This window comes from Corylus avellana, chromosome 6, assembly GCF_965113065.1.
Source record: "Corylus avellana chromosome 6, dhCorAvel1.hap1.2, whole genome shotgun sequence".
Taxonomy (NCBI): domain Eukaryota; kingdom Viridiplantae; phylum Streptophyta; class Magnoliopsida; order Fagales; family Betulaceae; genus Corylus; species Corylus avellana.
Window position 1 is genome coordinate 21,819,542 of NC_142495.1, and position 20,942 is coordinate 21,840,483.

Here is a 20,942-nt window from a genome sequence, read left to right on the forward strand (position 1 = left end):
ATGAAATTGGTGAACTTCCTTATTTAAGAATACTTTTGTTGAGGGGCAACAATTTTAGTGGTATAATTCCAAATCAATTATGTTGGTTAAGGAATATAGGCATAATGGATCTTTCCAAGAACTCTCTTTCTGGGACAATACCGCCCTGCTTTCACAACATGTCCTTTGGAAAGATACTTGATGTTAATGATTTTACCTATATACAATATGGTTCTAGGTCTACATTCATGCAAGTAGGTTCCACATTCCCAAGGCTCTTCGAATGGAATAGTAGAAGAGATTACATATACATAGAATATGGTCAACAAGTTGAGGTTGAATTTGTAACCAAATATAGGTCTAACTCCTACAGTGGTGGCATCCTTAATTACATGTCTGGATTGGATTTGTCATGCAACAAGCTAACAGGTAGAATCCCACCGGAACTAGGAGAGCTATCTTCAATTCATGCATTGAACTTGTCTTACAATCATTTGACAGGTTCCATTTCACAAACATTCTCAAATTTGGCCCAGTTGGAGAGTTTAGACCTTTCTCACAACAATTTGCGTGGAGAAATTCCTCCAGTATTGATTGATTTGAACTTTATAGAAGTGTTCAATGTGGCTTATAACAACTTATCAGGTAAAGTTCCAGACATGAAAGCACAGTTTGGAACATTTGTGAGGAGTAGTTATGAAGGAAATCCATTTCTTTGCGGACAACCACTAGAGAGTTGTACCGGAGAAGACAAGTCACATCGATCACCAACAAAATCTTCAAATGCAAGTGAAGGGAAATGGTATGAAGTAGATCCTCAAGTCTTCTTTGCAAGCTTTATCGGATCTTATATTATTTCCTTCTTGGGTGTCGCTTGTCTTCTTTATATTCATCCTTATTGGCGACAACAGTGCTTCAATTTAATTGAAGATTTTAAGTACCGGTGTTATTATCCTATTTTTGATACCTTAAAAAGATTGTCAAACTATCTAAAATCTTAGATATATTGAGATTCCAAGGACATCTTTGGTGGTAGTGATCATAGCCGTACATTTGATTATGAATAATGGTTATTGCGGTCTAATATAAGACAAGGTGTTCAATTGCACTTGCTTTCTTATGTTTTATAATTCTTGTCATTTGATGATGGATGTTGTTCTTGTAGCTAGAAATATTATTAATAGCATGAATAAACTTAGTTTTTCCATACATGTGATTTGTGGATACATTTCTAATAGGAAAACGATTTATTGTATTTGGAGTTATAACTTGTAGCTGTGCAAGAAGCATCAATTTGTCTAATGCTTTGCATTAAAAGACAGTGAGTCAACTCTCAAGACAATGATAGACTCCAGTACAATAAATGTATGCATTGATAATTTGGTGTTTTACATGCATTAATAATTTCTGCATTGATGTTTTGTTGGAGTGTTTTTGGGGTCAAAACAAGCTACCCCAACAGTCATCTTCTTAGTTGAGCTATGATAGGAGGTCTCCTGTGTGAGATTTGTGTTCCTGCAAAACAAAGAAAGTGTCAAAGGCCTCTCTGCTGGAGTCAAAGGCTCTCCAATGCTTAAGTTAACACGTTTATTTTAAGAGTGAGGAGGAGATAGAAAAATCATCTCTGGTTCGTAGAGAACAGAGGGAGGAATGCGTGAGAGACTTTGTTTTTTTTTTTCTCAGAGAGGAAGAATGAGTGGGTAGGTCTTGACTTGTTCCTCCTCTAGGCAGCTTCCGGTTGGATACACAGTCCCATGGGGCATCCAGAAGCTAACAAGACACGTGGGAAATCCCTAATGATTCTAAAAGAAAATCGTTGGAGTATTTTTTTTTTGAAATAGGAATACGTTCTCATTGATATAAAACTTAAGAGGATAGAGCGGAATACTCCATCCTAACAATATCAGTGATACAATCAGGAATAGTAAAAAACCACTGAGTGATTACATTATTTTTTACAGCCATCTTCGATAGAGTATGAGCCGCTTTATTTCCGTCTCGACAAATAAAAGTCATCCGCCAGTGGGGGATCGATTGAAGCTCAGATTTTGTATCCTCCAGTAACATTCCTATTGGGCTCCAGTCTTCTTCTGATCGATTTATTGCATCTACCACAATCTTCGAATCGCCCTCAAAGTGGATCCTTTGGAAGCCCAAGGTTCTGCATAAATCAATTGCCATCAAAATTGCACCTGCTTCAGCCAATGTCGAATCAAGACTGCCCAAAAATAGTTTTACACTGAGCAGCAAAAACCAGGCCCTTCTCGTCCCGCAACACGGCACCATAACCCACCCTTCCTGTGTCCTTTTCGATAGAGGTGTCCCCGTTCAGTTTCAACCAACCCGGGGTAGGAACACTCCACTTCAGGCAAGCAGCCGTCATTCTCCCATTTCTATGTATGACACTGGATTGCAGCAAGTTAGCATGAGTCGCTGCAGCAAGTGAGGCACTCTGCGCCAGTGCATTAGGATTCATGAACGTCCCCCATGCACGACCTCATTTCGCCTCAGCCACAAACGTCGAGTAATGCGTGCTAATTGGATTATTTCCTCCGGCTTACATTTCTTAAAAACCTCTTCCACAATTTCAGAAAAGCTCGTTCTAGAGCTTGAGCTTTTTTGTAGTTTGACGCTTCCCACACACCATACATCCCTCGCAGAAGGGCATTCCCACAGAATATGCAGCGCCGTTTCCTCCTCTAATCCACACATAGGGCATAGTGGATCATCAATGATTTTCCTCCATTGCAGATTTTTCTTGGTAGGTAGTATTTCGTGGCAAGCCCGCCACAAGAAATTCTTTTCTACGTTCGGTACTCGCAATCCCCATATATTTCTCCACATTGAGCAGTGTCCCTTGGCAGAAGAGCTCTCAGCCAACCCTTTTGTGTCCATTTCCCTCTGTATATAATAAGCAGAACGAACAGAAAACATGCCATTTTTAGTTCCTCGTCAGATACACAGATCTTCTCTATTGGAATGGCTGACTGGTAATGAGAGAATTAACTGCACTTCCTCCTTCAAAAATAAAGTTTCCAGCAACTGGGTCTTCCACCAATGTGTGTCTACGTCAATAATTTCACTGACCTTGGCATCTGGATTCATCAAAAGGGGTAGAGAATGAATCTTGAAAGTGGAAGGACGAGGAACCCATCGATCTTTACAAATGCGGGCTGTCAACCCATTCCTTATCCGCCAAATCAAACCCTCCTTTAGTAAAGCCTAAGAACTGTTAATGCTCCGCCACGCATAAGATGGGCAATGACCAAGTGAGGAGTCTAAAATTCTGCCCCCTGTAATATTTGGCTTACATTATGCGAGCTGTAAAACTAGTGGATTGTTTCCAAAGACGCCATGCTTGTTTTGCCAACAAAGCGTTGTTAAAACTTCTTAGATCTCGGCATCCCATTCCACCAATCACTCTTGGACAAACCCAATCGGCTCCAACTCATCCAATGTATCCTTGACTTGTCTTGATGCCCCCACCAAAATTGTTGCATTAGAGAATTTATCTTCGAACACAACAATTTTGGTAAGAGAAATACATTCATACTATAGGTTGGTATAGCTTGAATGACAGCCTTAAGCAAAATTTCCTTCCCTGCTTGAGACAGAAATTTGATTTTCCAATCTAGGAGCCTTTTCCAAACCCTTTCTTTAAGCTTCTTGAAGGCCACCATTCGAGATTTTCCCACCAACGCCGGTAGACCCAAATAGGTGTCGTAGCGTTGTGTGACTGGGATCCCTGCCATCCCGGTAGACCCAAATAGGTCTAAACAATCTCCTCTCGGGTAAGTAATGGGGTGTTTTTACTGAAAAACATAGCCGTTTTATTATAGTTCAGTCGTTGTCCCAATGCTTCTTCATACTTCCTTAATAGAGATGTCAAGTAATTCCATTGTGTAAGAGAACTCCTGGAAAAAAGTAAACTGTCATCCACGAAGAAAAGATGACTAATTCGCGGCCTGAACTTTGATGTAGGGACCCCCATAAGAGCTCCCTCCATATTTGCTTGATCCACAAAGCACTCAGGGCCTCTGCACAAATAAGAAACAGGTATGGTGAAATGGGATCCCCTTGTCGCAAACCCCTAGATGGGGTAATACTCCCACACAGTTGCCCATTCACCAAAACAGATGTCACACACATCATGATTAAATCAATCCACTGAGGAGCAAAACCCATCCGTCTCATCACAGCCTCCAAAAAGCGCCACTCTACCCGGTCATAAGCCTTACTCATATCCAATTTTACGGCCATGAATCTTTTGTTTCCCGACAACCTTGTGTGCATAGTATGCAAGGTTTCATAGGCAGCCAATATATTGTTAGTAATTAACCGCCCTGGAATGAAGGCACTGTGTGTGTGTGATATAATATCAGGCAATATCTTCTTCAATTTGTTAGTGAGGACCTTTGAAATCAGTTTGTACAAAACGTTACACAAACTAATAGGCCTGAATTCTATAACACATGATGGGTTTTTCACCTTAGGAATAAGAGCTATATTTGTCATATTCAAACAAGATGGCATAACTCCCGAATTAAGAACATCAATAATAGCCCGACAAACCTCATCACCCATTACCTCCCAATGGTTTTGAAAAAATCCACCAGTTAGGCTGTCGGGTCCCGGGGACTTTAAATGTGCCATTTGTTTGAGTGCCAAATCAACCTCTTCTTTTGTAAGAACTTTCAACAAAGTTTCGTTCATCTCCGTAGTAACTCTTGGGTTTATAGCCTGAATACACTCCCCCATATCTCCTACAGGTCCAGCAGAAAATAAATTAAAAGCTAAACCCACACTTTGATGACATTAATCAAATTGATTATAATATGGATGCATTGATAATTTGGTGTTTTAAAGTATAAATCAGCATTATTATAATTTTATTCACTTCAATACATTATGGTCTCCATAATTCACATAAATATACCCAACATTAAACATTCCATAACTCAAGACAAAAGGACATGGGAAAATAAAACAGGGATAATAGAACAGGATTAACACGAGTATATCAAAGAGAAAGATCAGCCAAGTCAAAAGTTCTGGAAACAGCTTTGCACCAAGATTCCACCTTCTTCTTCCTTAACTCTTACATTTAATGTTCAAAGGAAAATGGTTGCAGTTTTCAACTTTTCTTCAGAAGCAAATAGCTCATCTTCTGTCCAAAAACCAACTGCTAATCCAGCAGCATAGGCTACTCCAAAAGCGGTTGTTTCTATGTCAAGTGGTCTCACGACCGGGCTTCCCAAGAAGTCTGCCTACAAAACATTAATAAACAAAATCTACAATTATTCGACCACAAAAAGGAGCTCTCAGTTTGAAGAAAAATTAGATTACACATGATAATAGAGATAGCTTTTTTAAAAATAAAAAATAAAACTTCACAACGTACATTAATATAAGATCACTAACCATATCTAATAAATCAATATTTATTCAAATGAATATTGCAATATGAAAATGTCAAAACTGACTACCTTGGTGAAACTTCAACAAGAAAATGACAATTTCTCAAAAATTGGTTGAGGAAAAAAAAAACCGAAAGACCACTCATTTCACATATCATATTATCAAATAAGTGAACGTAAAGAAGTAGCTAAAAACTTGAAGGAAATGATTAAGCAAACATATATAACATAGAATAGCCGCGCATGATTATTTACCAAAATTTATGAAAAAAGAAGCCAACGAACTCTAATTCAAAATGTAATCCTTCTCCAATATAAAAATAGGATGAAGGGTGAGGTTGTGGGTTCAGGGGCGGAACTAGGTAGGCACTATTTCCCTCTCAAAATTTTAAAATTTAGAAAAGTTACCTATTTTTTATAAGATACCCTCCAAAATTATTTTGTTCATTCCACTAAAATGTCTTTTCTCTTCTTCTCCCAGCTAAAATTCTAATTCCACCCCTGTGTAGGTTCAAGACTTTGAGGAACCAAAGTCCTTTTACACATAAAGAATGCAAAAAGAAATTTCTCTCTCAAAACCAAAGCCTTTTGAAGTCCCTTCATTCGCTTCTTCATATGGGATCCATAAGCAGCAGGAAAATTATTTTCAGTCGACAACTCAAAGCAACTCAAACTAGCATCATGTTGCAAGAAAAAAGGTTGCAAATGATTTCCACAATTTGAGGAAAGCATGCAGCATAAATGGTCCAAATTCAAATGTGATGGTGAGACATGATTTGGTAACCAACATTTTGGTAAAAAAGTTGATACACCTAACATTTTTCTTTATAAAAAGGGTGTTGATAGAAAAATAGGGAAAAAGGATCTATTGGTAATGTTGAAGTATAAACTAAAATGAAAAAAAATATGACAAAAGAAACACAGAAACCCCAAACCTGAATCTGCATCAAAAGACTGTTAGCAGTAGCACCACCATCTACCCTAAGCAAGAATTCCCCCTTATCATTCTTAACCTCACCCCCCTCCCCTGCATCTCTGTGCATGGAATCCAACACATCTTTGACTTGGAAACGCATGGTCTCGAGCACAGCTCGAGCGATGTGAGCCTTGCTTGTAAACCTTGTGTTCCCAATACAAACTCCACGAGCATCATCACGCCACCAAGGAGCAAACAATCCATTAAAAGCAGGCACAAAGTAAACCCCACCGCAGGATTCAAACTTTAATGCCAATTCCTCAATCTCACTCGCACTACTAATTATCCCAAGACTGTCTCTGAGCCACTGAACTACAGCTCTAGCAATCGCAATCGATCCCTCCGGGGCATAATTTGTTGGTGCTTTAGGGCCAAGCTTGAATGCTAAAGTGGATAGGAGCCCATGCTTTGACTGGATTATCTCTTCACCTGTCTTGACAAGTATGAAAGCACCAGTTCCATACGTGCTTTTAGCTTCACCTTTCCAGCAAGATTGCCCCAACATTGCTGCATGTTGGTCACCTTTGGAAATTTGTCTAATAAGCTCAGAATTACTGACAATTTTGGGCAGAATTTCAGCTGGATTTTTAAAGTGGGTTTATCCCAATCAAGTGTTTTGAGATTCATGAGCATTGTTCTTGATGCATTCGAAACATCGGTAGCATGAATTCCTCCATTTATGCCACCTGTTAAGTCCCAGATTAACCAAGTGTCTATCATACCTGTTAAATATATTGGATAATATATTAGAAGCGGAAGAAAGAGACAGAAGAGAGAAAGAGAGAGCGAAAGCACACAATGGACTACATTGTATTAAGTCTTAATGATATAATAATGAATACAAAGGCCTCTATTTTTAGAGAGACAAGTAACCTAATAGATTAAGGAAAGGTAAACCTAGTAGACTAATAATACCTAAAGAAGTAAATAACAAGTAATATTCTTAACATCCCCCCTCAAACTCAATGTGTAAACTTGAGTTTGGATAAATGAGAAGGGAAAGAAAAAGGAATTCGCCGAAAAAGCTGCTTGTGCCGAAAGAGTTGTGGGAGTGACGCCATAAAAGTTGCTAGAGACCGGTGGATTCTGCCTGAATTTCAGCAATGCATTTAAGTTGGAGCTTGGTTCACTTGGTTGTAATTTGATTTGAAAACCATATACTAGTAATGAAGTAGTTCGCCTGGTCGGCTAAGAAAGGCAAGGCCGTAACCCTTGGACCGTCTCTCCTGGTCGGCTGAGATAAGTAGGCCCAAAAAATTCTAACTAGTAAACCGTCTCGCCTAGTTGGCTGAGCTAAGTAGGGAGAAAAATGGCCAATTGAAGAGGCTAATCATGCCTGAAACCCTTGGACCGTTGAAAGGTCTAACCCAAAAAATTCTCACTAGTAATGGATCAATGGCCTAGGAGAGGCTGCAGTGACCGATGATGGCAGTATTTGACGAGGCATAAGTTGGCCGGTTGAAAGGGGCTTCTTTGGCCCGAAAACCCATAGACCTGAGGAAAGATTGGTCTGACTTGAGAGTGTCTACCGCAAGAAGAATGAACCGGATTGAACTGCACCAAAGAAAAGGCTATGGAACCGAATTGAACAATGCATGAACCAACTTGAATCGCATAAAACAAACACCTAAATTTGGAGAAAAATCTTGTTTTCTGCCATCTAGAGATGCCAAAAGCAAAAATAGATCACAAATTTGAAATTAGGACGAAAAATTGAGTAGAAAATACCTGGTCAACTTTTTTTTTTTTTTTCTCAGTGGTTAAAGTCAAAGTCAATGGCCAAGGTCAACTATGGCAAGTTGCTGACGTGGCAGATGCGCTGACATGGATGCTGTGATGACATGGCAGCTAGCTGACGTGGCACTGATGACATGACACGTAGGACTGATGTGGCACTGATGATGTGGCACGTAGTGCTGACGTGGCGATGATGACGTGGTATGTAGGGCTAATGTGGCACCGATGAGGTGGCAATTTGGTGCGATGGCACATGGAGTACACGCATGAACGGAGGCTGCTGGTCTTGGCACATGGATCTGACGCGCGAAACTTCTAGGGGCGCATGGAGGGGTGTGCAGCGTTGTATGGAAGATCTGGGGCCTGTTCTGGAATCGCTGAGAGTGGATCTATCGATCGGTGGCCTGGGAGAAGTGATCGGATCACCGTAGCGGCTGGTGGCGGAATGGCAATGGCGGAATTGTCAAAACTTTGGGCGGCGCGTGACAACTCAGATTGGGCTGTGTGCGGCGGCTCTGGGACGGTGGTCTTCCGGGCTTTCAAGCGGTATAGTGATCCACTGAAAACCTCGAGGAGAAGATAGAGAACCGTGAGGAACAGAGGGAACGATTCGCCAGATAACACTAATGGCGCGGGAAAAAAAAATTTAGATGCGGAAAAGAAAAAAAAAAAAATTGAAGTGATTCAGAATCTGTGCTCTGATACCATGTTAAATATATTGGATAATATATTAGAAGCGGAAGAGAGACAAAAGAGAGAGAGAGAGCGAAAGCACACAATGGACTACATTGTATTGAGTCTTAATAATATAATAATGAATACAGATGCCTCTATTTATAGAGAGACAAGTAACCTAATAGATTAAGAAAAAGTAAACCTAGTAGACTAATAATACCTAAAGAAGTAAATAACAAGTAATATTCTTAACAGTACCAAAAAGAGAATCCCCTGCTTTCACACGGGTGTGAATCACACCCTCCTTAACCGCATCCACATTTTCCATCAACCAGAGCAGCTTCACTGCACTGAAAATGAGTGCTTCTCCAATTTTCTGTAAAATTAAAACCAGAAAAACCCAAATAAGGTACACGAATTCATCTAGAAAAAGAATATGTACTCTTATATTGTATATTAATCGTTCAGTGAGAGGTTTAGGATATGTGAGAGTCTTAACAAATTAGGCTGGGATATTTTGTCCCATTCTTTGGCAATCTGTTCATAGATGGCATGACTTGCAAGCTTATTATGGTTATTAAGATAAGAGTTGTAATATGTGGCTTTTTTAACTCCAAATTTATGAATAAAGTACTAATTGATCTGTCTCTCAATATCCTTTTTCCCCTCCAATTATGTCTCGCTGTAATGAATGTGATGCTACTAAATCGACACCATGTTTATTTACTCTTTTTTATAAAATATTACTATCTATGACTACTATGGGCTTTGACATTTCACTATTAATTGCATTGCGTATATATATACCATGAAATTCTTGAGTGGTCTTAAACCGCACAATTAAGATTAGCTTCATATAATTCATACTTGACAAATTAATTTCATTGAGAATGAGGGAAAGGAATCAGGACGGAACTGTTTTTTTTTTTTACATGTTCACAAGAGAGGGATTCGAACTAATGACTCCCGATTAATTAAACATGGTTCCCACCGATTGAGCCACCTCTTTAGAACAAGGTTGTACTGTTAAAAACATGTATTTGTACATAGCCATCATGCTTTTTACACTCACAAGTTTATAGTGTACCCATTTGTTTTTGACTCAATACTTAATTCATACATTACGGATATATCTTGCTCTCTACCTCAAGTTTATCTATGTTTATTGTAAAATTACTTTTACTTTGTTGAATATTTATGCACTATTCCTTTCTGAGAAGCATGGATATTGGTGGGTAACTTGTTTGTAAGAGTTTGTGACTGGATTTATTTAGAGACTTCTGTGCAAGAGTGTATTAGTAGACTATTTATGTTGGGTTGATCTTGTACCTTCCTAGTACTCAATCTGCTAATTAAACCATTTCTTAGTTAAAATGAATAGCCCAATGAAGCTTGTTTTTTGCGCACTTGTACTACCAACATAAATTCTCACCTTTCAGTTGGGCCAAGCCCGAATAAACTATAGGTTTGAGAATGAGGCCCAGATCAAATTGGGTTTGCACAACACTACTTGATGGATTATGTTGATTTAGTCCCTGCAAAGCCCAAATTGCTTAGTTGACATGATTTTTTTTCTTTTTAAATTATGAATAATAAGATAATAATCTCTTTAACGGTTACCAATTAATGCACACATGAGTTAAACATATACACCTTTTATTTTTTACAAGGAAAAAAATGGTATAATTTAACAATGAGATATGCTATATATTTTCCCCGGATCCTTTTCCCACCCTTCAACTTTTTAAAATTATAATTTTTAGTGTTTTCAATAACTCACATGCCTTTTCTTTCTTATTCACTGGGGAGCAATAGAGGTCATTTTTCCATGTAAGGTGACAAAGATTTGGAAAAAAGGTCTCAAAGATATTGCTTCCTTGCTAACATGATATCCATGAGATTATTTATCAATTTATTTTTATTTATCCTTTCTATCTTATGATTTTCTAGATATTTTGTAATTGCATAAAACATAGTACAAGTACTAAAATGCTTTTGAGAGTAGGAATCAAAGCATTCTCAGCTACATATTGTAAGAAAAGTGTGTTTTGAATTGTAGCCAAACAGTGTTTCATTTATTTTCTGTAATACAAAAATTTCTGCTTTATCTACCCTAATCACATCTATGGCATTTTTCTTTTTCTTATTTTCTTTTCATATTTGTCTTTGCACAAGTGATTAGTCTCCAATTAATCTTAAGAAAAAAATGGTTTTAAAGCTTGGTATGGAAGCATGTGATGTGATCACCTTTTCTCTGGCAAAATCATTACAACACCATTTCGGATGAATACAAATATTACCGCATGTTAGGAGTAAAATATATGAACCCTAGTTCGTTTGAAAATAATTACATCTTTGGCATGTGTAATCAACGATGAAAATAATTTACAAACATGTTACAGAAAGAGGAAGCAGACGCCTATTTGTTTGTTAGATCCTACAAGTAATTAGATTTAGACCATAGCACTAAGGATTTGTTAATATGTGCGTTTGAGGGGCTTAAAAATGTATTTAAGACTCAAAAAGTCAATTTGAAAAAAAAAGTATGTGATTGGTAAAAAAATTGAAAACGTTTTTAAGGGTCGAAAAAGCCTAAAAAATGGTCAGAATGCAATTTTGGTAAAAGCTTAAAATTGAAGTTTTTGCCAAAAAACGTTTTGTAACTTAAAAACTCTATTTAACAAATACAATTTTTTTTTTTTTTGAAAGGTTTAACAGATACAATTTCAAACATACTCTAAGTCGATAAAGAAACATTAGAAAAAAATATATATATATATGGTTATTGTGTATAGAAACTGTTATTTAAATTTTAGCCCTCTGGGTACGGTCACGAGGGGACAGTTTACCTCGATTTCTCTGGTAACATTAAAAAAAGGTCTCGATGGAAGCACATCGGTGACGTGGAAATTGAGGGGTATTGAATATTGATGTTTTAATGCATTAACTATATATTTTCAATGACTTTGGGAAAAAGTGTATGTCTAATTTAATCGGTCCATGAAATTCCATGCATTGAACTTCGAAAGTCCAGTTATTCATTTTTCTAAATCTTCACGCTCACGCGTTCTCCCATTATTCAAGTATTTTCTAAAATTTCATTTATTTTTAATTAAGATCTTCCGACACATTTTCTGTTGTATGAGCCACAAAGTTTCGTTCAAGAAGGAAAGCAAAGCAAGCTTATGGTAAATTAATCTAACATTAGAGTTGGTAAGATATATATCTTTAATGCATTATTCATGAGATGAGAAATATTCCTCATTTATATATATATATATGTCTCGATGGTTGAACTTTATATGTTTGGTCGGCAACCTTTTAGTTTTCAAAGAAACTTTCCCGTTTCCACACGAAAAAACTACTATAAAGATAATTACAAAAAATAATTACAAGAGTTGCATTTGGATGCAACTATATCTGATTGAAGAGATTTGTTGTATTCAACTGTTGGATGTTCCTTAATTGGAAGGCCTTTTGTGACTTCCCTTTTTTCTCAAACCCAAAAATGATATATGCTAATATGATTAATACTCGTACATGTTTATAGCCAAATAAGTAGTAGCTCAAATTCTACTTCTTTCATTATAAGAATAGGATATTCCCATGACCATGAATGTTGCTATATATTGACTGCATTTGTATATACTTAAAATAAAAATAAAAATTCCTATGTCCGTGAATGAGAACTTTCATTTTTTTTTTTTTCCTTTTTGAAGGATAACGATGAATTTGACAATTGTTGTTCGTAATTGACATATAGAATAAAAAAATATTGTGTTATTACTTGCTTTCAAGATTATGGGGAAAAATTGTCTGGAAAAGCCATAATTTTTTTTTTTTTTTTTTTTTTTTTTTTGAGGTAGAAGCACACATTTCATTGATTATTCAACAGCTTGCTCAGCAAGTACATAAGCATGGATACAAGAGGGATAGTCTCTTATCCACATTTTCTCCTCCCTACTGGAGATAGCATATTTGGCTAAAGTATGGGCAGTTATATTGGCTTGTCTAAAAACATGATTAACACTCCACCCCGTGAACTGTTGAAGGTTTTCCTTTGCTTCCTCCACGAACAGTAGCTTCCCCTCCATACACTTTCACGTTTCAGAGCTTGGACCACCTCCTTAGCGTCCCCTTCGAGTATAATGTTCTGCACGCCCACATTCCTGCACACCTCCGTTGCATACCACATCCCTACTGGAAAAGCCATAATTAACACAATTTCTCCTTTTATTTTATTTTAATTTTTATAATTCCAATTAACTATTGATGACAATGGGCTGACATTTTGGGTTCATTAGTATCATAAGCTAAGCAAAAAGGATTGCTCATAGAGCTAAGTCTCTATTACTTCTTTCTACAATGAGTTATAGCGATTTCGGGTGCCTTTCTACCATTGTTGGTGTTTGTTAATCTTATTGTAGATTCTTATTATTATTTTTAAATTAAGGCTCTATTTGTTTCAACATTAAATATTTTAAATTAAGGTGACAAAGATTTGGAAAAAAGGTCTCAAAGATGCTTCCTTGCTAACATGATATCCATGAGATTATTTATCAATTTCTTTTTATTTTTCCTTTCTATCTTACGCTTTTCTAGATATTTTGTAATTGCATAAAACATGTTACTAGTACTAAAATGCTTTTGAGAGTAGGAATCAAAGCATTCTCAGCTACATATCGTAAGAAAAGTATCTTTTGAATTGTAGCCAAACAATGTTTCATTTATTTTCTGTAATACAAAAATTTCGGCTTTATCTACACTAATCACATCTATAGCATTTTTTTTTTTTTTCATATTTGTCTTTGCACAAGTGATTAGTCTCCAATTAATCTTAAGAAAAAAAATGGTTTTGAAGCTTGGTATGGAAGCATGTGATGCGATCACCTTTACTCTGGCAAAATCATTACAACACCATTTCGGATGAATACAATTATTACCGCATGTTAGGAATAAAATATATGAACCCTAGTTCCTTTGAAAATAATTACATCTTTCGCACACGTGTAATCAACCATGAAAATAATTTACGAACATGTTACAGAAAGAGGAAGCAGACCCCTGAAGCAGACAACTATTTGTTTGTTAGATCTTACAAGTAATTAGATTTGGACCATAGCACTAAGGATCTGTTAATATGTGCATTTGATGGGCCTAAAGTGTATTTAACACTCAAAAAGTCCGTTTAAAAAAAAAAAAATACGCATTTGATAAAAAAATTAAAAGCGCTTTTAAGGGTCTAAAAAGCCTAAAAAATTGTCAGAATGCAATTTTGGTAAAAGCTTAAAATTGAAGTTTTTGCCAAAAAAAAAACGTTTTGTGACTTAAAGACTGTTTAACAGATACAATTTCAAACATACTCTAAGTCGATAAACAAACATTAGAAAAAAAACAAAAAAAACAAAAAAAAAAAAATTATGGTTATTGTGTATAGAAACTGTTATTTAAATTTTAGCCTTCTGGGTACGGTCACGAGGGGACAGTTTACCTCGATTTCTCTGGTAACATTAAAAAAAGGTCTCGATGGAAGCACATCGGTAGCGTTGAAATTGAGGGGTATTGAATATTGATGTTTTAATGCATTAATTATATATTTTCAATGACTTTGGGAAAAAGTGTATGTCTAATTTAATCGGTCAAGAAATTCCATGCATTGAACTTCGAAAGTCCAGTTATTCATTTTTCTAAATCTTCACGCTCACGCGTTCTCCCATTATTCAAGTATTTTCTAAGATTTTATTTGTTTTTAATTAAGATCTTCCGACACATTTTCTGTTGTACGAGCCACAAAGTTTCGTTCAAGAAGGAAAGCAAAGCATGCTTATGGTAAATTAATCTTTAGTCTTTGTCAACTACCAAAGTGGAGGTACCTTGCTGTCAAATTGGACTTAAATCTCGACGAGAAATATAATATTTATATGTTTGGTCGGCAACCTTTTAGTTTTCAAAGAAACTTTCCATTTTCCACGCTTCTTTTGGTCTTTTTTTCTAAACTTACACATGTTTTCTAATAATGTAAGTCTTCGTTAGAGGAGAAAAAAAATAATTTATAACTTTAATAGGCATTTAAATACACTCTCCAGTATGCCCTATTATGTCTTGAAGGCAACAGTCATACGAAGGAAGCCTGTTGTGATTTATGTTTTTCTGAAACTCAAAAATAATTCATGCGAATGTGATCAATAATAAATAATAATAAGGAAATAGGGAAGTTTATTGAGCTGGTTCAAAAAAATTGACAATAATTTAAAAAAAAAAAAAAAAAATGAGAAAGCTAGAATTAACATTGATTTTTATTGTCACATTAAAATACATTTTCAGATAAAAAAATAAAAATAAAAAGCACCCTCTAAAAGCCTCTCTTGCATGCTATAAAATCTCACCAAAAATAAAAAATAAAAAGCAACGTACAAGTAAACAGAAATAGGAAAGGAAAGGAAATGAGGCTAAAAATAACATACGACTGCATTCAGATGTCACGAGGATTGCATTGGAGCCTTAATTAAGGGATAAATGTAAAATTAGTTAATGTGGTTGGCCTAAATTATAAATAATTTTCAATGGTATAAAAAATAATTTATAGGTTCTTGTAGTGGACTAAATTACAAATCACTCTTTATGGTATAAAAAATAATATAAGAGTCCTCAGGGTGGGCCAAAATAACAGTTTGCTCCCAAAAATCAATTTCTATTAAGTAACTTAACAGAATCTTTTACTTTGTCATATTATATCAAATAAAAATGCGACACGTGTTATTATTAATTTTTGACTTTAAAAAAGGACAACTAGGATTTTCTACATCATTTTAGGACACCGGCTAAAATTACACATTGGCCATCACTCCATGTCATACTGTTACAATAAATAAATCTAATCTAAGCTGGCGACCTAAAATGATGTAAAAAATCATAATTGTCAGTTTTGAAAGTCAGAAATTAACAATAACAAGTGTCGCGCTTTTATTGGGTATGACGTGCTAAATTAATGGATTTTGTTAAGTTATTTAATGGAAATTGAGTTCATGGAGTAAACTATTATTTTGGCTTACCCTAAGGATCTATAAATTATTTTTTATGCCACAGGAAGTAATTTGTAATTTATGTCAATTACAGAAACCTATAAATTACTTTTTATACCACAGAGAGTAAATTGTAATTTAGGCCAACGACAATGACCAATTTTGCATCCCCTTAATTAATTAAGTTATTTTGTAGTAATCTAATGCTGTATTTTTGAAACATGTCATTTCGGAATTCCTTTTTTCTATGTTCGTGTTTGGCTCCTCAATTATAATCTGCTCTTTACTATTGTGAATTGTCTCTTATTTTGATCTTCTAATGATCAGATGAACAGTTTGTAAAACCATTTGTTTTGCTGTCCTTGAAATGATTACTTGCATAAGCCAAAAGAAATGAGGCAGATGTTTCTCCCTGCAATGGTTGGATTGTTTATATGTTTTACAAAATAATTAATTTTTTTTTGAATTATTTATTTATTTCGTTAGTTATATTCTTTAATATTTTTAATCAACTTTTGTTTAATTTTATTTTTTAATCTTAACCCATCTTAACCAAAATCCTACTCCACCCCTGCTTAATTTAAATATGAAAAAAGAAGTACGTGATTCTATAACGACCTCAAAATTGGCATTGATCAGTCTAGTAGGGTTACTGGCAATTACCCTAGTTTAACCAACTGGTGACTAAATGGGGAACCACCCCTCTAAGCATCATCAGAGTTAATGCATAGGAAGGTGAAATAAATCTGAAAAGTCTATTAATCATTAAAGAGACAAGAATAATCCTAAATACAAAGACACAGAGCAACTAACAATAACTTAAGCAAACCTAATAACAATGTGAAGATCTTTCTTAAGAAAAGTCCGTTTTGGCAACCGTGCCACTCTTTGGTTCTAGAAACAGGTTTCTTACAAGAGTAATAACCGCATAAGTCTAACGACTTAGTAAGTAAACCTCACAAGTGGGTATGACGTGAGCTAGTTATCATTAAGCAGAAATAAACGAGCAATGTTGGTAAACAGTTGAAAGAGGTGTTGTCTCCGTTAATACACTGTAAAAGTATTGTTTGGTTAATAAAATGTGGTGTACTTCCGGCAACAATTGCCTAGGTGTTTTAATGCAAAAAACTAATGCTTTATACATCATAACTATCATATATGGTCTATCCAAGATATTACCCCTTCTCAACAGGGTTGGCGTTGTCCCGAGGAACGTGTAATACAATGCCGATGCCCAGACCATTGTACACTACTGTACATAACACTAGTAGCCCGACCGAGTCTGATTTCGAGTGGCCTACGCTATTAATGATGTACGTCCTGTAGTGACCCGCCTATTAAGGCTGCGCCAGTCACGAAATAACCATTGAATCCAAGGCGCATATAACACATCCATACAGTTTGACCATAAAATCAAGTCTATATAGGAATGAAATTAAAAGTTCAATTTTAAGGGGGTTGAATTGAAAAAAAAAAATGGAAAAAAAAATTAGGGGTAAAAAATAAGAGAAGGAAAACTTAAATTATCTTTTTTAATAAATTTACGTGGTGGATGTAAGTATCTAACACTGAACTACTCGTAAAATCGTTTGTGTTTTTTTTCTTTTCTTTTGCTGTACTCTCTATATTTCTTTAGCATTATGAATTTCTTTAGGCTTAACTCTGTAACATTAATATGGATTCAATAACAATCTTTTGGTTGTTTTTTTTTTTTTTTTTTTTGGTTGAATGAAAATATTATAACCAAAAGAGACCAATTACACTTGCAAAAACAAGCTGAAACAAATTGTACAAAAACAACTCAACGAACACCTCTAGCCCAACAAACTCCAGAAACACAAGAAAAGCCAAATTACGAAGGCAAAACACCCATACTTTAGACTGCAACAGAGAGCACAGTGCCCCAATTTTTACTCAATTCAACATTTTAAGAGGATTTACAATACAACACTTATTCACCAAATCCCTCCAAATTCTCTTACTAAAACCACACTCAAAAAGAGATGGCCCCTGCATTCTATACACTGCCGGCAGAAAAAAAACAACTTGTATCACCGATATGTATTGTTAATTCTTGTGTTGGCTTAATTCAGTTCCAAAATGCAGAGGTTACTGTACACGGGCTCAAACACTGATATAGAATGCTCAGAATCAAATCTCCACAAACGCCATCGATTAGAGCTATTGATCAAGGCTAGACAGCATTTCCAGAATGTTGTTTTCTCCCCACTGCAGGCCATGTCCGGACAGGGTGCTAGGCTATCCGGACAGGCTTTCCAACAAGCATATTTTTGCTCTGCAAGGCCCTATTTGGACAGCTCATTAACCTGTCTGGACACCCCATACCTAATATGCCCAAAAACGTGTTTTTAGTGGGCCAGGTTTAGGGTTTGATGTACTGATATATATACATCATTATAGAAGAGGGAGACATAAATTTTCGCCCCCAAAGAGTTCGTCGGAGGCTGTGCTAAGAGAGATCATATGTGGTAAGCGTTAAATTGAATCTCTTAGAGTTTTAGTTATTCCTTTGATAAATCTACGGTTGAGAAGTCTATCAGAAGGGTCCCGTAAAGGAAAATCACGTTGAAGAAGATTGTGAGCAAGAAGACGAGTTGTAAGTTGTCGATCTTACAGAGGCAAGGTCTTGCAAAGGGTTGTAAGTGTTCCTAGTGTCTGTAATCTCTGAATAATCTTTTAATAGTGATTTCCTAGGTTTGGCTACCCCGGAGAGGTTTTACTTTTAGATCGGTTTCTAAAAGGTTTTCTCTTCGTAACCAAAATATCTGTGTCTGCCTTTTTATTGCTTTATATATATTGGGTGATTGAATTGTTTATTGTTTCATAATATTAACTCCGCATAAATTGTGATAAACAGGTTTTTGGAGTAGGCATAGCGTTTTTCATATATATATCCCCGCCTCAGTAGAGGATAACCAGTAGAGAGGCTATTTTTGATAGCCAAACACATGAAAAAATTAAAGTTTGTGAAGGAATAGCTAGAGGAAACCAAACAATACTCCCCCAATCAACCACAAATCTCTTGGATCATATACCTTCCCATGCATCTCTACAAGTGTAAGAATCATTCTTTGGTGTCACCCAATGAACTCTATTCTCAGCTACAATTTTCACTTTGAAAAGCTAACTCTGAATGTGCACAAGCTGCTCAGACCTTGCAGGATGCCACACCCACTCCCTTCTAACCAAGACACTAAAGACCATAACCTCTAAACAACTCCTAGAATTGCATAACTAAATTCCTAAACTATAACAATTTTGAGAAGATCAGAGGGGCGGTTCAGCCACCCTTTTGGTTTAGGAGGTGGCAAATATTAAATCACCGCTTATTTAGGTGAGGCCAAACACATGAAAAATGAGGGTTCGGACTTATGACCTTTTACTTTGATCTCATGCATGTTAAATCATTACTTGTCTCAAACGTTTAAGCTAATATGAAGATGTAAATTTAATAATTTAATCAATACCCTAACAACAAAGTCAACTCCACATACCGCAGGGGTGGTTTAGTCACCCCTAAAGTTTTTTTTTTTTTGTTTTTTTAGGAAAAGTTCACATATTCCCTATAGACGTTCGTTCTCCTATGGCAGAAACTATAACCTAGGAAATCAACCTAAATCCTAGTTTCATGCAACCACATAACTTTAACTTAATCATAGAAGTCCTAGAACAATTAATACACTATACAAGTACATATCAACCAAGTTCATTCTCATACATCATCCAAAACGCTCAAAGGTGATAACTTTTAGGGAAAATTACACTTTACCCCCCCAAAAGTTTGGAGTGATTTTCAATTGTACTACCAATGGTTCAATTTTTGCAATGCACCCCCCCCCCCACCCCAAACTTGCAATTTTTTTTCAATTCGACCAATTTCATCCAAAAATTTCTATATTGCCCCTAATTTTTTTACTTTTAAAAAAAAAAAAAAAAAAAAATTTAGGGGTTGCAAAAATGGTCAGATGGCCGTAGTCACCCCAAATATTTTTTTTTTTAATTTTTTTTTTATAAAAAATAATAAATAATAAATTAGGGGCAATATGAGAATTTTTGGATGAAATTGGTCGAATTGAAAAAAATTTGCAAGTTTGGGGGGATACATTGCAAAAATTGAAGCATTGGTGCTCGAATTGAAAATCGCCCCAAACTTTGGCTGGGTAAAGTGTACATTTCCCTAACTTTTATTTATTACACCCCAACCCATTGTTTAAAATATCATCCTATATTATAGTTGCTTAACTACTATTCATTTTCAAAATGTAAACTTTGTATTCTAATCCTTATGTTTATCATGCAAGACTAATTTATATAAAAACAACTCATTAACAAATCATATATTTTTCTTAGACAAACAACCAATATGTTTAAGCACGGATTTAAACAATAAAAAACATGTAAAAGAACAAGAAGTTAGTGGTTAAATTACTTCTAGGTAGGGGTCCTCGAAGTTTAGAGAGGCACAACTTTTAAGAATGGCCTTTATAACGCCCCCAAAAATGGCATTTACTAGTTTGGTAAGGTTACCGGCAATTTTTTCAAATTAGTCAACTGGTAATTAACTTGGGAATCGCCTTTCTAGCATAATTAGAGTGAAATGTTTCAAACGTTTCATGTAGGTCAGCTGTATGATGTTGTGGCGATGTGCTTTTGACCAGCATGTCATCAACGTATACTTCCATGTTCAAACCCGATCTGCTCTCGGAATATTTTGCTTGCCTGTAGCAACAACATCAAAGGACCTAGCCGGTTCGGTCACCCTGACCTTTTTGAGCACTGGCTGCTCGGCCTCTTTAGGCTCATCAACGAGCTCCAAAGCAGGAGTCTTCGAGGGCTCATCTCTCGGACGCTTGTTCTTCTTCAAAGGCACCCTCTTCACAGCCCTCTTTATCAGCCTCACGACCGGCTCTTCCCCAACCGGATGGGATCTCATCACAACCTCAGGCACCGCACCATCCATCGCAAGAGTTGGTCTCTCTACAACCTTAAACGCTCTGCCCCCTGGGGTGGTCTGTTCCTACGCAACCTTAGGCGCCACATCTCTTACTCTCTTGGGTTTACCGAGACCGGACCCGGGAGCATATAAATGACGTTTCAACTTGGCCATAGTGACCA

General features: G+C 36.1%; 2 protein-coding genes and 1 pseudogene across 2 annotated transcripts; 1 reads left to right on the forward strand and 2 right to left on the reverse strand.

Moving 5' to 3' along the window:
- The first annotated feature begins 212 nt into the window (after positions 1-212).
- Positions 213-980, forward strand: LOC148585027 (cuscuta receptor 1-like). Its single transcript, XM_088517356.1, has one exon. It carries the CDS (start codon positions 228-230, stop codon positions 978-980), a length of 753 nt encoding a protein of 250 aa, XP_088373482.1. The 5' UTR covers positions 213-227.
- An 865-nt stretch (positions 981-1,845) lies between these two features.
- On the reverse strand, positions 1,846-2,455 carry LOC148585028 (uncharacterized). Its single transcript, XM_088517659.1, has 2 exons — positions 2,218-2,455; positions 1,846-2,171 (listed from the first exon to the last, which is right to left on the reverse strand). Exons 1-2 carry the CDS (start codon positions 2,453-2,455, stop codon positions 1,846-1,848), a joined length of 564 nt encoding a protein of 187 aa, XP_088373785.1.
- A 2,544-nt stretch (positions 2,456-4,999) lies between these two features.
- On the reverse strand, positions 5,000-20,787 carry LOC148585029 (glycerol kinase-like; annotated as a pseudogene).
- Between the last annotated feature and the right edge of the window lie 155 nt (positions 20,788-20,942).

Excerpts from the sequence above, each read along its gene's own strand:
- LOC148585028 (XM_088517659.1), bottom strand. The coding sequence starts at position 2,455 with ATGAATCCTAATGCACTGGCGCAGAGTGCCTCACTTGCTGCAGCGACT. Across the intron at positions 2,172-2,217 it reads CCTGGTTTTTGCTGCTCAGT|GTGCAATTTTGATGGCAATT; the intron begins GTAAAACTATTT and ends TGGCTGAAGCAG.
- LOC148585027 (XM_088517356.1), top strand. The coding sequence starts at position 228 with ATGCAAGTAGGTTCCACATTCCCAAGGCTCTTCGAATGGAATAGTAGA.